At 43.7% G+C, this 18,352-nt stretch overlaps 1 protein-coding gene across 4 annotated transcripts in view; it reads right to left on the bottom strand.

The window, feature by feature from the left end:
• The window catches only part of DARS1 (aspartyl-tRNA synthetase 1), a 59,989-nt gene that overhangs the window by 17,507 nt on the left and 24,130 nt on the right, over positions 1 to 18,352 (bottom strand). For all 4 annotated transcript variants that reach the window (XM_075609494.1, XM_075609495.1, XM_075609496.1 and 1 more), the window contains 3 exons: positions 3,521 to 3,623; positions 2,609 to 2,689; positions 324 to 383 (listed from right to left, as the gene is read on the bottom strand). In XM_075609494.1, coding sequence (XP_075465609.1) covers positions 324 to 383; positions 2,609 to 2,689; positions 3,521 to 3,623 — 244 coding nt within the window. The remainder of the gene's footprint in view (positions 1 to 323; positions 384 to 2,608; positions 2,690 to 3,520; positions 3,624 to 18,352) is intronic.

The following is an 18,352-nucleotide window of genomic DNA, read 5'->3' as shown; positions in this document are numbered from 1 at the left end:
TTCAGTCAGTGAGCTTACACAATTTTATCTCCTTGCACCAGGAATTCATTGTGCTGTACATTATATATGTGCAGTGCTGTGTGCACAATCAGTGCTATATCACAACAACATAAATCTCACGCTCAGTTTGTGCTGCAAAGAATAAATGTTATCAGAAAGAGACAGCAAAAGCCTTACATAAAATAATTAATTCTAGGTGATCTCCCATTGAGGAATCGTTCGGCTGTTTATGTTACTTCACACCTGTAGAAATTCTTGTTTGTGATTAGTGAAATGCAACAAAGGAAGTTTGGGTTTTGTGTGAGCAATAGCAAGATTCTTACCCTTAAATCAATGACTCTATTGTCCAGTCTTGTATCCTGGTTTACAGTAGCTCTTCCTTCCTACAGGAGAAAAAAAAAACAACAAAGAAAAACACATACAAAACATCAAGCGATGCAGAATGTAACGGCCAGCTTTGCCGTGAGTTTGATGGAGAGATAAAGACTATAACCGATAAACAAACAGCAGGCAAAGGGGGGAGGTGAGGGGGGGAGGGGGGAGTGTCACCGTGTTGGTCCTTTCTTCCATGTAGTAACCAAGGAGGGAGAGGGAGTAGGGGGTATGATCCCTTTTATTGGACCAGCAAGTAGTTGATATGTTACAAACTTTCCCACCTCTCAGCTCTCAGGGTCCTTCATCGGGTTACCCTGATACTGAGAGGTTGGAAAGCTTGTAACATATCAACTACTTGTTGGTCCAATAAAAGGGATCATACCCCCTACCCCCTCCTTTGTTACTACATTACAAACTCTGTACATGTTTATGAAGTGCAGTGCATGAAAGGTCTCGTCTAACAGGGTTAATGCCGAACCCCACAAGCTTAGATTGCAAGACAAATGTTGCCAACAGCTTCACAGTAATTGGAGCTCTAAAAGTGTTAATTCGGAAGTGCAGGATGCTGTGCGGTTTTAAAAGCGCCAGAACACCTTCCCAGTGGCAGACACCACCCCAGAAGGTATGCAGGGTAAAACTGCTGGAGAGTTTAGCAGCGAAGTATGCGATTAGGAAGAAAGGGAAAAGCCTAAGAATAACGGAGAGAGGAATACGGTTTGTGCATTGTAAGTGGGACTGGAGCGTTACAAAGTCAAGTAAAACCAAGTTTGCAGAAGCAATCCCATCTCCTTCAGAATATACAGCTGGACCCCGTTATAACGCGGTGCTCAGGGTCCACATAATGAGACCGCGTTAAAACAGGGCTCATGTTATAAGCGGATCCGCGTTGTACCGGATCGCGCTATAACGGGGTTGAGCTGTATTACAGACAGAGAACAGGGCCTATTTCTCCGGAGGACTTTGCACGCTCCTCCAGCACAGAAAGGCTTAATGCTACAATATGATTTCTAAAGTTACTAGACAATAAAACACATACGGTTTATGCACGGTTTTAAAGCCATACAGTATGTCCCAACTGCATGTGTAATTCCAAAGTGCGGGGAAACGGTTCTGGGTGAGGAGAATCCTGTGTGTGCAGCCAACACAACACAGACAAACAATTTCTTCAAAGTGCAGGTCTCCTCTAAGACAGATACAAAGTGCAGGTCTCCTCTAAGACAGAGATACTAAAGTAGAGATCTAATCACAAGTGGAGAATACAATTCTCCATTTAATGTGACAGCCAAGAACAGTGGAAAAAAAAACACATTACAGGTCCCTGATGAAAGTTCCATATGGGACCTGAAACGCTGTTTCTACTTTGTATCTCTGTCTTAGAGGAGACCTGCACTTTGAAGAAATTGTTTGCCTCCCGCACGTGTGCCATGTTTTGCAATTTTGGTTTTAAAAAGTGCTGAAAACATGGCAAAATTAGTATAAGATGCTGTGTTTTTCCCAGCTTTTGGAGACATTTTCCAAATTTCTTTTAATGGCTATTTAATCCAGATCCTTAAATAAAGATTTCTTTCTTAGAGGGGGTGGGGACAAGTGACTAGTCCTATTTAATAGTGTACCAATTTACTTAAATACCTCTGAAAAGAATAGTTTATATTCCATGTGACCCTACCAGCGATAACTGGGAAATAAACTCATTTAAATATACAAATAGGCAAATTTCCCACGGTATATAAAGGTGTGTTCACAGGTATCTCACCGTGTGGAACTTTAATGACCATGTGGTGGCAAATAAGCAGACAAGTACTCTACTAAATAGGACACAGACACTCACTCGTTGCTTTTTTGGGGCAAGCACTCACATGTTTTGAGAAAACCAATCAGCAACGTTTTGCAAACTTGAAAAACATGGTCACAGCCACTGTTTATACCGGGGCATTTCCGCATAACTTCTTGATGGAGAACTAAACATATTGTTGACATGTAAAATTACCCGGGAGAAGCATGTAATAAAAAAGGAGTATAAACAATGATGCATTCTACTGGATCAGCAGAAGCTCTTGAACCGCACGAAGCGGCATATTACTAAGCTGTGCTAAGTGGAAAAAAAGACATAATTTGGTCCATTCAAGTGAAAGGGCCGTAATGGTGCTTTATGCTTTAGCACTGCTTAGCAGACAAGGCCAAGAGAGCTTCTGTATGTGTTTTGTAGCTCTAAATCACATCTCCGCGCTGTCACCTCTTCTCCCTCGGTCTCGGGCCGCACGGCGTCTTCCAGCTGCAGGGGCAGGCGGGGCTCGGCCATGCTGATCACATAGATCTGAAAGGCAGACAGGACAGAAATAGCTGCAACAGAAAACACAAATATGTCGGCATACACAGCACAGCTGCTCGCAGAACCGCTTAACTGAAACCCAGCCAGCTCCTCGGACAAGAGAAACTATCAGGTGCACAACCAACGTATGTTTCATGGAATCTGAAACCAGAGGGGAAGGGAGCTCGAGTTCTGCCGTTTAATTGTTTGCTTCTTTCTCGCCGTCGCTTGGTGAACACACAAAATCATTGTGCACATCAATAACACTGGGAGGCCAGCTTCAAACTACTAATCAAGGCAACTTCATGGGTTAATGAGACTTATGGCGATCTCTGCAAGCTCATTGGCACAGTGTGGCTTTAAGGTGGTTTCTTGTTATGGAAGCCATGTCTAACTGGATCCTCAGAAAAGAAACACACACACCTGCTTCAGTGCATTTAATTGAAAGTACAATACAGTTTAGCTGACATCACACATCCTGGGACATCAGCACCTTCCCTCATTGGATTTGCTCAAGTCTTCCCCTTCCCACCTTACATAGACCTCCTGACCCATTGTGTTATTGTGTGTAAATTCATGCTCATCTGTTTGTTCCACTTGTTGTTGTCTTCCCCCTGTTGTACCGCACTGCGGCGATTTATAAATAATGATGATATTCTACAAATGCGATGAAAACACAGATGTTTATGGCGTTGGTACCGGCAAAAAAGCAAACTATTAAACCACCTGCAAACTATTAAACCACCTGCACTGTTCAGAAATGTAGTTTTTATGCTTTATGGTCTAAATATTCAAACTGCGTGGTTACATATGTGCTGAATTGCAAAATGCGCTTACCCTTTCAATGTGCAGCTCAACATCTTGCTGAGTGCAACTTTCAATCCTCTGATCCACCTTTCTTACAAAGCCTTCCACGTCAACGATGCTTTCTTTGGTGATGCTGTTAGCATAGAAATGCACAGTTATTTTCTAAGGCAGCCATCGCATGGTTAAAGCAGCATTTTATGTTTGTGTACTCAATAAAAATAAACCGGTTGCAGCATGAGGCAAAAGACAACACACCTTTTACTGTCTACAAAGTCTTATACTTATTGTGCTTAGGGAACAAATAGAGAACCTATTCAGTGGTAAACTGCAGCCACACACAGGGTTAGTGGCACTGCGAGCTAGAACGCCTCTTATTTCGACATTTCCTTGCACTAATGACAGCGTTTCGGGGGCGCAGACTCGTCATCAGGCGGTACCCTGTAATACTGAATCGATTCTGTATTCGTTCTCAAGGCGTCGCTAGGAACCAGAACATAGTGCGGTAAGGCTAAGGGAGTGCGTCAGTACACTATCTATAGACAGAGAACAAATACTCAAAAAAACATCATTTGAGCACCTGCAAAAGTTACAGCTATTACAGCTGCCCCACTGCATGCTCTCTAAATCCATTCATTCCTCAACAGAGAAGTCTCGCTGTGAGAAGGGCTTTCCGGTGGGTTATTACTGGTGTTTAAAGAGCAGCAGTTGCGGCACAATCAGCATGATCGTTCTCCTGTGATTGTGTTCTGGGGCTACTTATGATTCACGTCTCAGGTCTCCAAACCTGTCTGACCCCATAATAAAACAGCAGGGATTGTAGGGAATGACATGCAAGAGAGCACTTATATTGCCCTCATTTGCATGTCATTACCCAGACTCCCTGGTTGCAGTGTGATTATGGCTTATGGTAGGTTTGGGGACCTGCCTAAAACATGTGAATGTGCTCATAAGTGTTCTTTATTATTACTGTACTCAGTACGGGGGAGTCTCTTTGGCACTTTTTTTTGTAACTTTCTATGAATTCTCAAGGAGCTGTGGGTACGCTCCCCCCTTTAAACCCTACAATCCCCCATCACAGACTAGTATTTGAAGCTTCCAGTGGGTAGGTTTACGGTAGCAGCATCTTTTTGAGTTCCTAAAACCCACCCTTTCCCTGTAGAACAGTGTTTCTCCACTCTGGTCTTGGCTGGGTTGCATAAGAAGAAAATTGAGGCTAACCAAATAATTATCGGTCTCGCATGCACCTAGTTTATTTGCCAACACTTTATTGATAGGTTATTCCAAAAATATCGTCTGGTTAGGGTGGAGGAAAACCATTATACATTATAAACTTCGCTGAGCAATGACCTTGTCATGCACACGCAGTCTGACTGCGTGTAAATAATTTCATGAGACGTGTCACTGTGTTTTCAATATATTTGCTATTGCCCCCAGTTAGTACTTCTTAGAAATAATAATATCCATTAGTCGGGTAGCAATATTAATACTCATCATTAGAGAACATAGCAGTATGTATGTATATATGTACACCCAATGTCATACATTAAGGACCAGATTCACCAAGATCCATTAGCCTATTTAACATGACATTAACCTACAGTATATTGACGCACATTAAGCATAACGTGGTACTCACTAGAGTAAATAATGTGAGGTTGACCAGGACTTACACTCATAAAAAGCACTGCGTTATTTATAATGGCGAATATTCTAAATGATGTGCAAATGAGCTCATTACAGCCTAAATAATACTCATCCCATACTCGCCAAGCTCAGGTTAACACCAGGAAATAATGATGCATTACTCCCATCCAAACCCTGAAACAGGGGAAGAGTGAGGGCATGATTCAACAAAGCCTCTTCACATGGCTTTGTGTTCACCAAAGCAAGGCTCTCTGGAAAGCAATAATGCCAAGACATGAATGACATCTTGTTATTGAACATAACGCGGCGTTTCCTAAAATAATGTGCCGTTAGCTCTACGCCAACGAGCTCAGTTACAGCCATTATTGTTGCATACGAGTACCTCCGTTATTTTCTCTTTAACGCCCTATTCACGGTCGTTCCTCTTTATTTACCATGATTTAGAGCCGCAATCCCCCCCCAGAAGCCTAGCTTAATATAGGTATCTTGCCTGAGCCTATCATTATTTTCTTGATCTCTAGCTTCCTAGGTTACCACTGCCCCTTTTGACTTCAATGGACCCTAGGTAGACAACAATTTCTAACTCCCACACACTTCATATTTCAAACATTTATATCTCCTGAATGGAGCGTCAGATTGAACAAATAAACACAATGTTGGAAAGGGAAAGAAGAGATCTCTTCAAAGACTCCCGCTGTAACGGAGATTAATGAAGCAATAACTTTACACAGCATAGAATTGTGCTGTATACGTTGATCCACCCAGACAACACAGCTCTCGACTACAGAGGTTCATAACTTCAGTCCTCAAGATCCGCCCCAACAGGTCAAGATTCCAGGATATCCCTGCTTCAGCACAGGTGGTTTAATCAGTGGCTCAGTCAAAGACTGAGCCACCTGTGCTGAAGCTGGGATATCCTTAAAACATGACCTGTTGGGTGGGTGGGTCTTGAGGGCTGACGTTGAGAACCCCTGCTCTACTAAACTAATACAGGAAAGATGGCACCAAAATGGTTTTAAGTCAGACCAAATCAGTAAGGAAAACAAAACAAAGGTTTATATCTAACAAGGCGTATAAAGTCGTCTTCTTGCACAGACATTTCTGGTGAGTAACCACACTATTCTGGTTAACTGCAAACCACTGGAACAGATTAAAAGGTAGCAGTAAAGTAAAAGTTCTGCTCGCCAATTAACTACCTCGCTGCAGGAAATAACTAAAAGCAGTGCCGAGTACTACCAGATCTCGCTAGCCACTCAGGTACAGATTAGTATGCAATACGGTGAACAGTATTCGGCTTATTTTACCTTTCAGTGCATATATGAGCAGCCACATGTACAGAATTGGGGATAATTGCAGCACATCAAAAAAGGATTGCTTTTTAATCCTTATTCAAACAATATGAATATTTAACAAAGGAAAATGTTAGCTATAAAAAAATATTAATGAAGGACCAAAAAAAAAAAAGGGTCTTAAATATGATAGTTAGATTAAAAGGGATGTAGTGCAATGTTCCAGTAGCGGAATTGGCCTGCTGTGTATACATAAAGGTAAATGGTCTGTGGGGCTTGAAAGCTCCGAACTTATGATCTAGATTCTAGAATTATGTGGTTAGTTCATTAAAAAGGTATCTATACAGTACAGACAAAAATAACATTGTACATGTTTACAACACTCTGATATAACTCATGACTTCCTGGCTATAGGCTTGACACTGAAGCATGCTGCTGTTAATCTCGAGTTGTAGCTAGAAAAGGTGTAAAGCTTTTTGGCTAATTCAGCACAAAACAATTGAACCCTTTAGGAGCCTACAATGTATTAGCTCTTGTGGAACAAAGCAAGTGGCAGCAAAGGGTTAATAGTTTATGTGAATCCCTGACCGCTATGTCCATACGCATCACACATCTGAGATAGGTCCAGAAACCTACATTACCCCATAACCGCACAGCATACAGTCATTTCACTGCAGCAAGGGATTCTGGGTATTTGACAGGCAAATGAGCCCTCACATGGTTTCATTTAAAAAGGAAGTGATTGGGGTTTTCAAATATGGCAGCCACAGTGATGTTAGGAATAATAGTGCTTTTAACTTTTATTTAAAACTTAAAAAAAAAAAACCCGCGACATTTCCATAAGTTGCAGAATGTAGTATTAGTATTTCAGAGGCGAGTGCATTCCATTGCAACAGTCAGGGTAACACAAAAACAAAACCAGCAGCCTCATTAGGCTAAATCACGGGAATCTTAGCGTCGGTCTGTGAACCTGCAGCCGTTATAACCACACATTTCCTTTACCATGTACTTTCGACATCTCATTGTGTAACTAAAAGGTAATTGAAAGTGGAACTTGTATGATGCTGGGAAACAGGTGACAGGTTAACCTTGAAAAGCAGAAGCACCCCCTCCCAACAGCCTATATTATGATTATCTCTAGACATCAATGGGCTCTGAGCTCCATTTTATCCTCCTGGACACTTTATATATATATCTTCTGAACAGAGTATCAGATTGAAAAAATACGCTGGTTTTCCATATACAAGTTGAACCTCCAGGATGTAACGATAACTCACTTAGGGTGAGTCCCCAGTCAGCACTGTGGCACGCGCGCCCGGCGGGGGGAGGGGGGGGCGGCGCGTGCACAGCGCTACACCGCGATCTGAGGGAAGGTTTGCGACGGGAGAGTGCGTGGCGGTGGGTTTGCCGGGGCGTGGCCATGACGTCCCGCGGCTGGTTCGCCCTCATAGGCTGAACGCCTCCGTCCCAAACTTTGAGGTCAAATTTTCCTGCCTGCCTGAAAACCTGTCGCGCACCGCAGGGGAAAGGTGCGCGACAGGGTACCAACTAGGACCGGCCTGACTGGGTTGAACACACAGCGCACGCCGTAGCAGTCACTGGGACCGCAGCCTAAAGCAGTCGGTTAATTCCATGGCGATTCCTGGATACCACGATGGCTCCCTTCTAGTTCCGTATGTTTGTAATGTATGATGCTCTTTACGGCATCCCTTACATTTTCAATGGGTGCAGACTCCAAAACATAAAATGTTCAATGTATAGTAGGCCCCATCAGCACCAAAAGCTTCTGTGAAGGCAAATACGGATCCATGAAAAGCTTTCGCAACCGAGAATCTAAAGATCTAAAAAAAAAAAACACATTGGTCTGACCGGAGCAGAAACACAGACCCTGAAACTTCGAGTACTCTGCATGTACTGTACTTGGTATTTGTAGAAGTGCAGAAACTGACAATTTTACCTATAAATAACAATTGGGGGAGAAAAAAAAAAAGCATAGTTGACTAAAGTCTGGTTAAGCAGCAATAGGGTGTTTATATGAGATATTAAAAGAAAGCCATATACAAAATCCTATTAAAAAAGCTGAATCCACAAATTGCTTATGGGTTAAATCACTGGCCTTGCGCCCTCAGGGATGTTGTTGTTTTCAATACATTAAGTGGAACAGAGCCTCGTGATTGCAGGAAATTAACACAGCCACAGATAATACATCAAGCCAATTAGTGTGATTGAAGATACAGCACTGTCACTGATCAAAGCAGCATCTGTAATTTGTCCTCCTGAGCTGAAAATAATGGATCCATTCTATAAAGCGCAATACAAGGTATGTGAGAGAAACACAAAAAGGTAAGAGACTAACTTGACCAAGATGAATGGTCTGCATGGATGATATAATGCCATCATTCGGTAGATGAAGACACACTAAAATGCAGTGACTTGTTTTCTGGATGTTCAGGCCTCTAACACCCTCAGGGTTGGATACGACAATTGCTTTCACTTGTTTCACTGTTATTTACAGAATTTCTCCTCACCAGCTAACAAAACGGGAACACCACTTATCAAGGCTTAAAAAGCCCCTGTCTGGTGTGAGGAAGAAAGACAGAAAAAAAAAAAAGAAAAGGACTGAGATAGAAAAAGCTTAGTGTGTAAGACACTTGATTAGCAATGAAATATATTAGCTCATTAAGAGGGTCTCTCCATTTGATAATTGGGCAATCTTGGAGGCCACCAAGTTTGCAAAACTTATTGACCGTCATCTAAATTTGGTTTAAAAAGTGAACTAGTAGTTTAGACCAGGGGTGAGCAACTCCAGTCATCAAGGGCCACCAACAGGTCGGGTTTTTAGGATATCCCTGCTTCAGCACAGCTGGCTCAATCAGTCGCTGACTGCACCCCTATGCTGAAGCAGGGATATTCTGAAAACCCGACCCGTTGGTGGCCTTTGAGGACTGGAGTTGCCCATCGCTGGTTTAGTCCCATGAGCTCCTTTCTTTAGAAATAGATTAGAGTCTACCATGCCTTGATTTTTATATGTCATATTGAATATCATCATGTCCCTCCCTCCATGTTCCTGCAGAGTCGCACCTCTACCTACTGCTGTGCCATTGTACAAGAGTAGCTGGGATTCTGTGCCAAGTACAGAACATAAAAGCGAAAGGACAAAGTGATACAGTATGTATTGAACATGACCAAGACTGAAATTACAAGAGAGTGCTTTTGAAACTATGGGCTTTTATTACGGGCAAGTACTCTTCCCCATCGTCCCGTCATTCATCATCACAATTAATTACGGAGGACAAACTTGAGAGAATCCGTCACTGAACCTTTCGACATAAAGACAGAGGTAGGACTGTGCTGTCAGCTGGAGACATCTGAGCAGATGACAGGTTTGGGTAATGGAACGTTACACCCATTACTAAGACTTCAAGGTTTTGGAAATGTGCTATAAGCAACAACATGATTATTATCTCCCGTCGTCTGTGGAAGTCAAAGAGGCATCTCAATACTATCAATAATACAAAGTAATTAATACATCATTGTAAAAGCAAAGAATCACCACTTTAAACTAAAGGTTAACAGGTTTTTCTGATATGCTGTAGGCGTTATGTCTTGCTTACACGACACATGCGGACCGCAATTAATACATATTGATTGCTCACTTCAAATATCTGACATTCAGCACACACACACATGCATAGAATGCGATACACAATGCACGTTCTTAAAAATGTTATAAACGCACGTCCCAAGTGAGAGGAGTTCAGGAGATCATTTAAAAATACACACTGAATGACAGACACACTGACAATTGTAGAGAATCCATGAATACCATGGAATAATTTCAGATGGCAGGATGTAATTTTGGAGTGGAAGTTCAATACATTTGGTATTTCCCACTTTTCAGCTTATTCCCTTTGGATCTGTAATGTGTTTACAGTGATAGATAGATAGAGTAGATAGATAGGATACACATACACACACAACAAAAAAAGAAAAGAAGCGCCAGCTCTATAGCATAATACTGTGTATAAAAATTATTTATTACAACACAGTAGTCATCAGGACTTGCACTCACATAGTGGGTTCAAAAGCATTAATTTGAGAATTTGTGTGCCGACGCTAGCAGCTGGAGGACAAATTTGATGAGAATACACAGATGCCGAGTTGCCAAGGCTGTGAGGGATACTCATCTGTGGTAGGAGACACCTTGGTAATGCTCCTCCAATGGTAGAAGGCCCTCAGCAGGGCTCAGGCTTCTTCCCGATACTCCCAGTAATGATCATCTCTGACCGGTGTCCCAGACGCACCGTGATCGGTGTATAGGCAGGGCAGAGCAACCTCTCGCACCAAGTCCACGCCCCCAAACTGCACACCAACGCGTCACGACGTCCAATGCTTTTTGGCACGTTAGTAACTTTCTGAGAAAGTCACTAACGTGATAAAACGCGTTGGACGTCATGGCGCATTGACGTGGTGACGTGCAGTTTGGAGGCGTGGACTTAGTGCCGAGGGGTTGCTCTGCCCCGCCTATACACCGATCACGGCGGGTCTGGGACGCCGGTCGGAAAGGGTCATTACTGGCAGTATCGGGGAGAAGCCTGTGCCCTGCTGAGGTTTTTTAACCCACTATGTGAGTGCAAGTCCTGGTGACCACTCTATGTTGTAATACATCATTTTTATACGCAATATTATGCTATGGAGCTGGCGCTTTTTTCTTTGTCTTGTAGGTGTGTGATGAGGCTAGATCACTTAAGAAGCTTTGCCTACTCCATAACAGACTATTCTCTGGAACTAGCAAATGTCCCAGAATCTCTCCAAGGAGTAACTGATGCTACTAATTGTACACATATGCGTACTACAAACAGTCCAAGAAAATTATAGCACAAATAAGTTCATGAACACACTCCCATCCAGTGTCCCACTGATGGATAAGTAATATGAACACCCCACTTGTGCCGTGTAACGTGACTATCCCACGGGTAGGGGCTGTGATGTGGTAGGGAGGAAACGAAGCAGCGGTACTGCCGTGTCCCCTGCCAGGGAACCATAAACGGCTAAGTATGCCGCAACCCTCCGCCACTGCCCTCACTAACCCGGTGTCACACACGGCCAAGATCCCCACACAAGGAGAAGGGGGGGGGGGGGGGAAGAAGAGAGTAATAACTCACGATCTTGACGCGCCGGGTCTCCGCTCAAACAATGACGTAGAGCTCCTCTGATCCGGAAATGTTACAAAGCGTGCTCCAGCCCAGGGAAAATAGACAAATATAGGGTAATCAGGCGGTTCACTGCTGCCGTTGGAGTATGAAATAAGAGATCCACACGCAGATGAATAAAAGGTTGTTTTAATTAGTGCATATACACTGAAAAAGTCTGCTACAGAGAGAACTCTGACGCGTTTCGTCCACAGGTAGGGACCTTGTCAAAGAGTATCTGGCACTATATATGCATCACTAAGGGCAGTGCCAGATACTCTTTGGCAAAGTCCATATCTGTGGACGAAACGCGTCAGGGATCTCTCTGTAGCAGACTTTTTCAGTGTATATGCACTAAATAAAACAACCTTTTATTCATCTGCGTGTGGATCTCCTATTTCATACCCCACGGCAGCAGTGAACCGCCTGATTACCCTATATTTATTCTCTGGAACTAGACTTTTCATCTATTGGGATTGGTTTGATTTAATATTATCACTGTTTACATTACACATTAAATTTAGATATTTATTATCAATAATATTTTTTACACTGTTACATGATCACTAGTTACATATATCTCATCAGCCTTAATCTCCATTTAAATACACGAAGTTAGCGCTACTATTTGTTTGTGTTTTTAATACACACACACACACACACACACACACACACACACACACACACACACACACACACACACACACGTTTTAAGCGTTTCACTGGTAGTTTTGCAGAGAAGTGAAAGTACCCATCAGCCCAAACGTTAAAAATAAAATAAATTCCACATGCGGTTTCTCAAGCCCACACTGCGGTAATTAATGGCAGTGCTGTTTAATGGGGTAAAATCAAGTTATTTAAAGGAAATGGAAACACAAGCAATTTTATTATCGTTGTACGTTCCCGTGTGAATGTTTGCAAAGACAATCATTAAAGTATAGTGTAGATTTTACTTCCCCTATAGCTGCCTTGTCCTACTCTTTCCCTTTCTAGTATTTACAGATGTAGCAAAGATTATTGCACTCGCTCAGAACGCATATTACAGAATGTCCTGAGAGGACACGCCAGCGGGAGCAATAACCCTCGCTACATCTGGATGTTACGCACGAGGTGCGAATAAAACGAATTCACATTATCACAGGAGGTGGAGCAAACTACATTGACAACCGCCTGGTTTGCGCCTGTTACACCAGGGGTGCTCAACTCCAGACCTCAAGGACCCCCCCGACCCCCCCAAGGCAGGTTTTCAGGATATCCCTACTTCAGCACAGATGACTCAATCAGCCCCTGCTTCAGCCCAGGTGGCTCAAATAGTCGAAGACTGAGCCTCTGACCTGCGCTGAAGCTGGGATATCCTGAAAACCTGACCTGTTGGAGAGGCTTGAGGACTGGAGTTGAGAACACAGTCATTAGTCTGGGTAGATCCTATGTGTGACTGCCCGTTTACCGAGGACTAAGCAGGAGCAATTTCTGCCGGAAACCTTTTAGCTCTACTCACATACAGTACTCATCCTTACTTACAGCCCAATGAAGGGATGTTTCCACAAACCCAACATGAACAAAAAGCCACTTTAAAAGGTGCGTTTCTGTCTAGGGCTTTTCTTTTTGTGCTAGGTAAAAAGCAGGGGGTCTCCGGAGCTGAAATTAATGCAGTTCAGCTCCAGGCCCCCCATCCTGCTTCCCACTTAGGGGGGGCATTTTACCCCTTTGCATCAAGGAAACACTCCTTTAAAAAGCAGCAAACCCGACTGGTTTCTTTATTAAAGGATGGGAATCCACAGGGAAACTGCGCTATTTTCACCACCATGCACCCCCCTTGGTTAGCCCCAAGGCCTCCCCATCCTGTTAAAAAAACAAAAAGGTGGGGGGGAAGAGAGGGAGAGGAGTCCTTTTACTTTCCCCACGTGGTTTAAGGAAGAAGCTTGTACCCTTCAGTACTGTGAATTCTCTGATACGTGAATGCTAAGTGATAAACAAGACATTCACCAGTGACTCATTCTTTTGCTTCCCCTGCTTTTAAAGCATGACAGGCTCTGATCTAAACATAGATCTTCCCTGCGTTTGAAGAGGCGAAAGCATCTATTCCTGGTTCTTCCTCGTCTTCCACCGTGAAAAGCAAAAGAAAAACCCACAGGAAATCTGGGCAAAGTAAGAAAGAAAATGCAGTTGTTTTAACAACAACAACAGAGGCAGTAAAACGATTGTTTCCATGTGAGAAAAAGCCATGGTTATAATTGGGTTAAAGCTTAAAAATACAAAGAGGGATCTCTAGAGTGCTGCATAAAGAGGAAGAAGGGCTGTACAATGCATACAGAATACGTGTATATATAGCAACAATGCGTCTCTTTACAGTGAAGGAAAGAAACACCTGCTCTTTCTTTTTTTCTTTAAATGAAACAAGACATAACAGAAATGCTACTGACAAACATGTATTCGATACCGAGCAGGGCTGGAAATCCCCAAACGGTCTTCTCTCAAGAGCTCAGTCATCACACCACAAAACAGAAGCTGAACGAGTGCTCGCATTTAAAAAACGTGATTTTACTAGTTCTTGTTTTGACAAGAGAATCAGACGTGGTCACCAACAAACCACCCACATTAACAAGAAGAAACCAATTTGCTATAAAACGAAAGCAATGTTGGGATTCCTCAGTGGTCTTTGGTTCTGCAGAAAGGATTAATGTCCCCACTTCCTGTATCATCATCAGATTAAAGTCTAATCGTTCCCCATATTCTATAGAATGATCATTCTGGTTCCGAATTGACCTAAGTTCAAAGTGATGACATGGCGGTGTCTTGGCATAGCTACACTTTCCATCATTAAAAAAAAAAAAACCTATCAAAGCACTATTTGTAGTTTATGATCTATAGGTCATGTCTACAAATGCAAAAAGGATTTTCCCTACGGCATTAAGAGGAGGCTACGCTCCTAGACCCAGATCCCCAAAAAGTGCTAAGATTTAGCACACCCTAGGGTCGCGTTTATAGTGTCGGCGACGCGACAGATGACGTCACCCTCGCCATTGGCGAAAGTTAAACTTTAGTTTTAAGCGACGTCGCTGGCGACAAGGCCAGCGACGTCACCAAAGAGGAGGGCAGCGCTCTGCGATTGGTTTAGAGACAGTCACATGTGGCAACTGTATCTCTAAAAAAAAAAAAAAAAAAAAAATCAGAATTAAATGGCTTCAAAATTTTTGGTCGCTCCGTCGCGCGTACTATAAGCGCATGCGACTGATTCAATTGATTTGTTTTGGAGTGACGTCGCATCATCGGGCACTATAAGCGCAACCTTACTCCTATGAAAGTTAATGTGAATAATGGCGGTCTAAAGCTTAGCACCCTTTTATGGATCTCAGCCCTAGAATGTTCGGACACGCACACGCAGAGACACACTGAAGGTCCTGCTGTAAGGACAGAAACATTGGATTTGTGTGCACAATAAACTTTTTTGGATTCACTTTCCTGCAATGTGCTGCTCGTTTTATCCAATCCATGGGTTTGGACTCACACGAAAAAATAGGCCATTTTATTTAAAGGTCAAATCTTCCTAAAGGTTCCATTGGGGACCAAAATGTCATCCTTTAAATATAACTACCTAATTTTTAACTTGCATAGTTAGGGTTTGGTTGCCGTTTCTCTACATACAGTGGCAAGAAAAAGTTTGTGAACCAAAATGCTAATTACAGAAATTCCATAGTTTATCTACAATAACCTTCTTGAATCAAAATCAGTTATTTCTTAAATATTCAATAGGGTTTATATTAACCAATTCCATGTCTTCTGAAACAAAATGATGTATGAATTAGACAAACGATGAGTAATTAAGAGTCAGGGTATGCGCAAAAGTAAGTGAAATGCTGGTTTTATCAGCTAAAATTAAAGGGGGTAATTAGAATCTGGTGTTTAAATAATTAGGTAGATCTTCAGGGGTGCGTTTGGGAGGCCTCGCCCTATATAAAAGATCAGAAACTTTGTAAGTTTGGTCTTCACCATACAGGTGTGTGGAAACATGTCATACCACGATCTAAAGAAATCTTTTCCGGACCTCAGAAAAGCAGTGATTGATGCTCATAATTCTGAAAGGGTTACAAACCCATTTCTAAGAATTTGAGGCTCCAGCAACCCACTGTCAAACAGATATTCTACAATGGAGAACGTCCAAGACCACAAATCGCTCTACCCAAGAGCGGTCGGTTGTCTTACCAAAATCTCTCAGAGAATAAACCGTAAAATCATCAAGGAAGTCACAAAGAACCCCAGAGTAACATCCAAGGATCTGCAAGCCACTGTCGCCTTGGCTAATGTGAGTGTGCATGACTCAACTATCAGGAAAATAATGGTGTTCATGAAAGGATAACCAGGAGGAAACCACTGCTCTCTAAAAAGAACATCGCTGCCCGTCTGAAGTTCACCAGAGAGCACATAGATGATCCAAAAGACTTCTGGAACAATGTTCTCTGGACAGACGAGTCAAAGGTTAGAACTTTTTGGCCTCAATGAGAAACGCTATGTTTAGCGAAAACCAAACACTGCGTTCAAACAGAAGAACCTCACCCAGGAGGGGTGGGGGGCGTGGCCAAGACCTCAAGCTAGCAGGACATGTGGAGACCTAGCTCCGTCCTAGCAGAACTAAAAGGAGCATAATTAGGACCACAAAATTCCCAAAATAAGAGAATATCGCTGGGGAAAGACTTACCCCAAACTTTGCGAGGCATAAAAGAGCAAAAACAAAAACAACAAAACACGACAGCACACTGCAGAAATCCACGGCCGGGCCGTCGGAGCTCCAGAACCGACAAATACACGTGGCCGAGCGCCCAATATGGCCGCCAGGCGCAAGTGAAGTGGCTCTCACCGGCGGTAGCTAATGTAGAGCTCTGATCGGGAGCAGGAGAAGCGAAGGAGGAGCACTTGGCAACAGTCGGACGTCGGAGAGAGCCACCGGCTGCCAGACACCGACCGGCGAGGTGAAAGAAGGACCACGAGTTGGCGAGGTGGCCATTTGACCCATCACTACACTGGGGAGCCGTTGGAGCTCCGAGAAAAGAGAAGAGGGGGATCTGCGCTCCTGATTGGACCGGGCAAAAACCAAGGCACTAGGTGAGGGCTCGGGTGCAGGCTGGTGCAGGAGAGAAACTGTGGCGCGTGCCCCCCTCCCCCCCTTCCTGGGATTCACCTTGGAGGGCCGATAATCGTTGTGGCGTCAAGGAGGCAGCGAGATAAGCTTCCCCTAGTAGATTCAAGCCTCTGGTGGAGCCCTCCCCCCACCCCCCGGACAGGACCGCCCGTAAGGGAGGACGGAACGAGAAGAGTCGGGACCCGGTCCTCCTTCCCAGCTCTGCCGCAAGATGGCCACTGTCAGCCCATAGGGAGAGGGGGAAGCAGCTGCTAGGGACCTAGAGCGGTCATCTACTTTCAGGCCCTGCCGCATCAGCGTCGCAGAGGCAAGTGGATTCTCTCCCCCTCCGTGGAGTAGTGGTGGGCTCAAGGGACCTTTCCCCCAGGTGGTGGGGGGCCCGAATTTTCCTGGTACAGGCCCCGACCGAATCGAGCCACAAGATGGCTGCTGCGGACCTTTGAAGGAGGGAGACGGAGCGCGGTCTAACTCCTGCATTGTGAATTAGTGCAATCGGGGCGCACAGACCCCCCGCCGCGCACCGTGCACTGCTGAGGCAGCAATAAGGAAACAGGGGAGCTGTGCGCCTCCACAGCCAGTGAAAGAAAGCTGCAGCTGACAGAGAAGGCAGCCCAGTTAAAGCAGAAGAGGTTGGGGGCCGTCTAGAGAAAAACACAATGGCTGGAGTCCCCATCTAAGGTACTACACTGGTACCTGAAATAAATATCAAAAGCTCTACTATAAATAAAATAAAAATAAAGAAGCAACAGGACCCTGCTTAGGGTGCCTGTGAAGAAGCTACACATAACCTTCTCCACTAAAAACAATACTCATATGATATCCAAAAAATACATGCAGCTACCTATGATATTGAATGTCTCACTAAAAGTATTCTAAATGGGGAGACTTCCGGTGGCGTCACCGTGGATGGCCACCTAGGTGGGGAGCTCATGAGACCCTCCAACTAAACCAAATCAGAAAGTGAATTCCCGTAAAAAAAAAAAATGTAAAAAAAAAAGAAGAACCACCTCATCCCAATCGTCAAGCATGGTGGTGTGAGTGTGATGGTTTGGGGCTGCTTTGCTACCTCAGGGCCTGGACGGCTTGCTATCATTGACACAACCATGAATTCTGCCTTGTATCAGAAGATTCAAGAGGAGAATGTCAGGCCAACCGTTCGTGAGCTGTAGCGAAAGGTGGGTCACGCAGCAAGACAATGATCCTAAAACATACAAGCAGATCTCCAAAAGAATGTCTGAAGAAGTAATTCCGCGTTTTGGAAAAGGCCAAGTCAAAGTCCAGACCTAAACCCTATCGAAATGTTGCGGCAGGACCTGAAGCGAGCTGTACATGCAAGAAAGCCCTCAAATGTCACCGAGTTGAAGCAGTTCTGTGTGGAGAAATAGGCTAACATTTCTCAAAACCGATGAGACTGACCAGCAATTACAGGAAACGCTTAGTTGAAGTCATTGCTGCTCAAGGGGGCGCCACCAGGTACTGAATCTAAAGGTTCACATTCTTTTTCACACGTGGATATGGAATGTTGAGTCATTTGTGGATAAATACTTTTTTCAACATTTATCATGTTTTCGTGTCATTTTTTAGATCAGGTTATCGTTAT

Source organism: Ascaphus truei, chromosome 7, assembly GCF_040206685.1.
Source record: "Ascaphus truei isolate aAscTru1 chromosome 7, aAscTru1.hap1, whole genome shotgun sequence".
In the NCBI taxonomy this organism is placed as follows: domain Eukaryota; kingdom Metazoa; phylum Chordata; class Amphibia; order Anura; family Ascaphidae; genus Ascaphus; species Ascaphus truei.
This window is presented reverse-complemented; position numbering and strand designations above follow the sequence as displayed.